Source organism: Chrysemys picta, chromosome 9, assembly GCF_011386835.1.
Source record: "Chrysemys picta bellii isolate R12L10 chromosome 9, ASM1138683v2, whole genome shotgun sequence".
In the NCBI taxonomy this organism is placed as follows: domain Eukaryota; kingdom Metazoa; phylum Chordata; order Testudines; family Emydidae; genus Chrysemys; species Chrysemys picta.
Window position 1 is genome coordinate 37,381,103 of NC_088799.1, and position 5,726 is coordinate 37,386,828.

At 47.4% G+C, this 5,726-nt stretch overlaps 1 protein-coding gene across 1 annotated transcript; it reads left to right on the forward strand.

Annotated features, from left to right (window-relative positions):
* Positions 1-2,636: 2,636 nt before the first annotated feature.
* LOC135973698 (uncharacterized) lies at positions 2,637-4,724 on the forward strand. The gene is made up of 2 exons (XM_065558043.1): positions 2,637-3,568; positions 4,113-4,724. The coding sequence occupies exons 1-2, from the start codon at positions 3,028-3,030 to the stop codon at positions 4,613-4,615; spliced, it is 1,044 nt and encodes a 347-aa protein (XP_065414115.1). The 5' UTR covers positions 2,637-3,027; the 3' UTR covers positions 4,616-4,724.
* The last annotated feature ends 1,002 nt before the right edge of the window (positions 4,725-5,726 follow it).

Below are 5,726 nucleotides of genomic sequence, written 5' to 3' on the forward strand. Positions count from 1 at the left end.
TTATAGTCTTGGCCTTCACATACTCTGGCAAAGAGTCCCACAGGTTGACTGTGTGTTGTGTGAAGAAATACTTCCTTTTGTTTGTTTTAAACCTGCTGCCTATTAATTTCATTTGGTGACCCCTAGTTCTTGTGTTAGGAGAAAAGGAAGTGTTATTTACTTCATTTATTTTCTCCACACCAGTCATGAGTTTATAGACCTCAAATCATATCCCCCCTTAGTTGTCTCTTTGGGACTTTTCAGCTTGGAAATCTTATTAATCTCTCCTCATATGGAAGCAATTCCATACCCTAATAATTTTTGTTGCCCTTTTCTGAATCTTTTCCAATTCAAATATAACCTTTTCCAATTCCAATACGCACACAAACTACCAGTCCTATAAGGTACCATTGCATCATTGCTAAATCAAAAGGTTGGGAGGGGGGCCTCAATTTCTTTTTAGGTGTCAAATTTTTTTTTATGTAACGTCAAAATTTTCCATGGACAGAGGATACTTTCACAAAATAATTTCATTTATTTGAAACCCCAATTTTCCATTGAAAACGTTTTGACCAAAAAATTAGATACTTGTGTATGTCTTTCAAATATAGAATATTAAGGAATAGTCAAGATCTGTTATTTTACATGCCTGTAAATGCTTAATTTCTAATTGTAGTTACTTGGGGAAAAGAGTAAGCCCTAAAAAGGGCCATGATCGCTTTGAAATCTAGCCAATTGCAGGAAAAAAGCAGTTGAATGTTGTTTCACGTAATATAATCTGCTCTTGAGTCAACCTGACAATTTTTTTCCCTTTCACCTATTCCTGTGTGAAAGGCCCATAAAAACAAGGGAAATTAAAACTAATTTCAGCCATGATGGCTACAAAACACTCAACAAAAACTAGGAAGCTGGTGTGCCCTGACTGATGCTTGTTGTGTTAATCATTGTCGTGCTCTGTTTGTAGTATCCATCTGTTACCTCCTATATCATACTGAGATTGCAAGCAATTTGGGCAACATTACATTACTCTTTTTTTATTATATGCTTGCTCCTAGCACTTTTGGGCTGGGCATTACCACAATACAAATATTAATTATAATGAATAAATTAAATCACTATCCAGAGGAAAGAGTGAAACAAATTGATCCCTTACGGCCTTCCAGTGCAGAAAGAAAACAGAATGAAAGACACAAATATTCTCCCCTTATATTTCTGGTATAGTCATCATAGATATTGCTTGTAACAATAGCAAGTTAAAAAAGTCCAAACAGCAGCATGTTTCCTTCTAAGCTGAATCTTGAATTTAGCGGAGATAAGACGTGCAAGCAAAAAGGTTTTCTCACTTGATCAACAAAAGTAATATTGCAATGACTTCAAGGAAATTTGCACAGAAAACAATATGTTGCTGTTTTGTAGCTCTTAATATTACTTTGTGGCTTTGTAGCAATTGCTGCCTCGCCTGAGATCTGCCAGTAGAGCTTATTATATTCATCAGGAAGGCAATTGGTGCAGAACATTAAGCAGTCTGCAGTCCACTTACAATAACAATATCAGCTGCTCACTATACTAGATAGAGAGCTAGAGATAGATAATACAGCCTTGAGAGACAGGACGGTCTGCTACTGTCAAATCCTATACATCTGAGTAAAACAACGTAGCTGGGTTGGCTCAGCTGCTTTGAGCAGAGATGATGCATATAGTCTTAACAAGAACATCCCTGGACGATGAAGCAAGCTCAAAGATTCACATTAAAAAATAATGAAGGGAAATCGTTCTTGCAGCCATTTTGGCCACCAGATTCTTTCTAAATGGTGCAGAAATATCAACACGGAGGCTCCCAGCTCCCCGCTGGGAGCACAGCAGCTGCCAGGGCTCTTGGCTCCCTGCCAGGAGCAGGGATGCAGCCAGGCTTCCGGCGGGGAGCTGGGAGTGGGAAGCCTGGCAAGCGCAGCCCAGCTTGGAGCGGGGAGCCTGGTGGGCATAGCCCAGCTTGAAGCAGGGAGCCCCGGGGGCAGCCGAGCTCTAGCTGGAGTCCCCCATCTGCCCCTGGTGACAGCCCGTCTCAAGCCTGGAGCTGTGAAATTGGCAAGCATGGACAGCCAACAGCGATGTAAGTAACCCACATTGTCTACACAGCGGTGTGCCATTTCCCCACACTTACACAGGTTCAAGTGGAATCTGGTGGAAAATGAAAGAGTCAAAGGGCCAGTGCAGGTACATAAGGTCCTTAGTAGAGCTGGGCAAAATTTTTGGACAAATAGTTTATTCAATTTAAAAATTTTTAATTTTGATCGACCCAAAACTATTTGTGAATTTGACGTGAAGTGGAGGGGGAGAAGGTGCCCCCCCCCTTATAACCATTAGCTCATTGGTTAAGGCACTGGGGTGAAAAAGGAGAGGTAGTACCTCTGAAAGTCAGTGCAATTACACTCTGAATGGTTCTCTTTCATTGGTCTTCACTTCACACCTAGCTCTCACCTGTGGCTCCAAATAGTTGCTAATATGCAGCAGTAGCCATATCCTGGGACACCGCTTCGACTGGTGGCCTAAACTACGGAGAGATTACCCATGAGGGGAAACATCTATCCCAGGGATACTAAGGCCTAGTCTATGCTTAAAATGTAGGTCGACCTCACTACATCACTCAGGGCTATGAAAAATTAGGCCTGGTCTACACTACGGGTTTAGGTCGACTTTAGCAGCGTTAAACCGAATTAAGCCTGGACACGTCCACACAACGAAGCCCTTTCTTTCGACTTAAAGGGCCCTTTAAACCGGTTTCTTTACACCACCTCCGACGAGGGGATTAGCGATAAAACCGGCCTTTGCGGGTCGGAATTGGGGTAGTGTGGACGGAATTCGATGTTATTGGCCTCCGGGAGCTATCCCACAGTGCTTCATTGTGACCGCTCTGGACAGCGCTCTCAACTCAGATGCACTGACCAGGTAGACAGGAAAAGACCCGCGAAGGTTTGAATTTCATTTCCTGTTTGCCCAGCGTGGAGAGCACAGGTGACCACGCAGAGCTCATCAGCACAGGTAACCGTGATGGAGTCCTCCCAGGATCGCAAAAGAGCTCCAGCATGGACCGAACGGGAGGTACGAGATCTGCTCGCCATATGGGGAGATGAAGCAGTGATAGCTGAACTCCGTAGCAGTAAAAGAAATGGAAAAGTATTAGAAAAGATCTCCAAGGCCATGAAGGACCGAGGCCATAACAGGGACACACAGCAGTGCCGCGTGAAAATTAAGGAGCTACGGCAAGCTTACCACAAAGCCAGAGAAGCAAACGGAAGGTCCAGGGCAGAGCCGCAAACTTGCCGCTACTACGCGGAGCTGCATGCGATCCTAGGGGGTGCAGCCACCACTACCCCAACCGTGTGCTATGACTCTCTCACTGGAGAAACACACAGGGAAGACGGTTCGGGGAACGAGGAAGATGACGATGGAGGTACTGTAGGTAGCTCACAGCAGCAAGGAAGCGGAGAAACCGGTTTCCCCAACAGCCAGGATATGTTTGTGACCCCGGACCTGGAACCAGTAACCCCCGAACTCACCCAAGACCCTCAGGGCACACAGGAGACCTCTGGTGAGTGTAACTTTGTAAATATTTGTAAACATTACAAAAAAAAAGCAAGCAAGTCTGTTAACGTGTATGGGGATGGAGCGGAAATCCTCCAGGGACATCTCCAGAAAGCTCTCCTGGTTGAAATGGGGTGATTTTATTAAGGGGGACATTCAGAGGCGCCCGTTCCTGCTCTTCTGACCGGAAATGTTCCCTGCTGTTAACCACGCGGTGGGGGGAGGGGTGAAGTGATCATCTCAGAGAATCGTGTGTGTGTGTGGGGGGGGTGGTTTACTTGTGTTTGTGCCGCATGTTAACCGGGAAACCGCAGCCCCCTCCTTTTACATTGAAACCCCATTTTAAATGGACAACCCAATTCATCCTTGATATGGGAAATGCGCTGCTGTTTGCAACCTTTCCCGCATGTTAAGAAGGTTAAAAAAGCCAAAACACTGTGGCCTACGATGGCTGCCTGCAAGCCGAAATATGCGACCTTGTAATGAAAGAGTGTACCCATTGTTCCCTAAAATGTGTCTTTTTTAACCACCTCTCCCTTCTCCTCCGCCAGCTGCAAATGTTTCTCCTTCGCAGAGGCTCGTGAACATTAGAAAGAGAAAACGTAAGACGAGGGACGAGATGTTCACGGAGCTGCAGATGTCCGCCCAGGCTGATAGAGCACAGCAGAATGCGTGGAGGCAGTCAATGTCGGAGATGAGAAAAGCCCAATATGAACGAGAGGAGAGGTGGTGGGCTGAATCGCGGGAAGAACAGAGCAAGTGGCGGGCTGAAGACGATAGGTGGCGTCAGCTTGCAGACAGACGGCAAGAGGCAATGCTCCGTCTGCTGGAGCATCAAACTGATATACTCGAGCGTATGGTTGAGTTGCAGGAAAGGCAGCAGGAGCAGAGACCGCCGCTACAGCCCCTGTGTAACCAACAGCCCTCCTCCCCAAGTTCCATAGCCTCCTCACCAAGACGCCCAAGAACACGGTGGGGGGGCCTCCGTCCACCCAGTCACTCCACCCCAGATGATCGCCCAAGCATCAGAAGGCTGGCCTTCAATAAGAGTTAAAGTTTTAAAATGCAGTGTGTCCTTTTCCATCCCTCCTCCCCCACCCATCCCAGGCTACCTTGGCAATTATCCCCCTACCTCTGTAAGGAACTAATAAAGAATGCATGAATGTGAAAAAACAATGACTTTATTGCCTCTGCAAGCGGGAGGGGAGGGTGGGGTGGGGTGGTTGGTTTACAGGGAAGTAGAGTGAACCGGGTCGGGGGGGGGGGGTTGGAGGGTTCATCAAGGAGAAACAAACAGAAGTTTCACACAGTAGCCTGGCCACTCACAAAACTCGTTTTCAAAGCTTCTCTGATGCGCACCGCGCCCTGCTGTGCTCCTCTAACCGCCCTGGTGTCTGGCTGCGCGTAATCAGCGGCCAGGCGAGTTGCCTCAACCTCCCACCCCGCCATAAATGTCTCCCCCTTACTCTCACAGATATTGTGGAGCGCACAGCAAGCAGCAATAACAATGGGGATATTCTTTTTGCTGAGGTCTGAGCGAGTCAGTAAGCTGCGCCAGCGCGCTTTTAAACGTCCAAATGCACATTCCACCACCATTCGGCACTTGCTCAGCCTGTAGTTGAACAGGTCCTGACTCCTGTCCAGGCTGCCTGTGTACGGCTTCATGAGCCATGGCATTAAGGGCTAGGCTGGGTCCCCAAGGATCACGATAGGCATTTCAACATCCCCAATGGTCACTTTCTGGTCCGGGAAGAAAGTCCCTTCCTCCAGCTTTCGAAACAGAGCAGAGTTCCTGAAGACGCGAGCATCATGTACCTTTCCCGGCCATCCCACGTTGATGTTGGTGAAACGTCCCTTGTGATCCACCAGGGCTTGCAGCAGCATTGAAAAGTACCCCTTGCGGTTTACGTAGTCGGTGGCTTGGTGCTCCGGTGACAAGATAGGGATATGGGTTCCGTCTATGGCCCCGCCACAGTTTGGGAATCCCATTTCAGCAAAACCATCCACTATTGACTGCACGTTTCCCAGAGTCACTACCCTTGATATCACCAGGTCTTTCATTGCCCTGGCAAATTGGATCACAGCAGCCCCCACCGTAGATTTGCCCACTCCAAATTGATTCCCGACTGACCGGTAGCTGTCTGGCGTTGCAAGCTTTCACAGGG

Coding starts and splice junctions, on each gene's coding strand:
- LOC135973698 (XM_065558043.1), top strand. CDS start 3,028: ATGGAGTCCTCCCAGGATCGCAAAAGAGCTCCAGCATGGACCGAACGG. Junction 3,569..4,112: donor GGGCACACAGGAGACCTCTG/GTGAGTGTAACT, acceptor CTCCTCCGCCAG/CTGCAAATGTTTCTCCTTCG.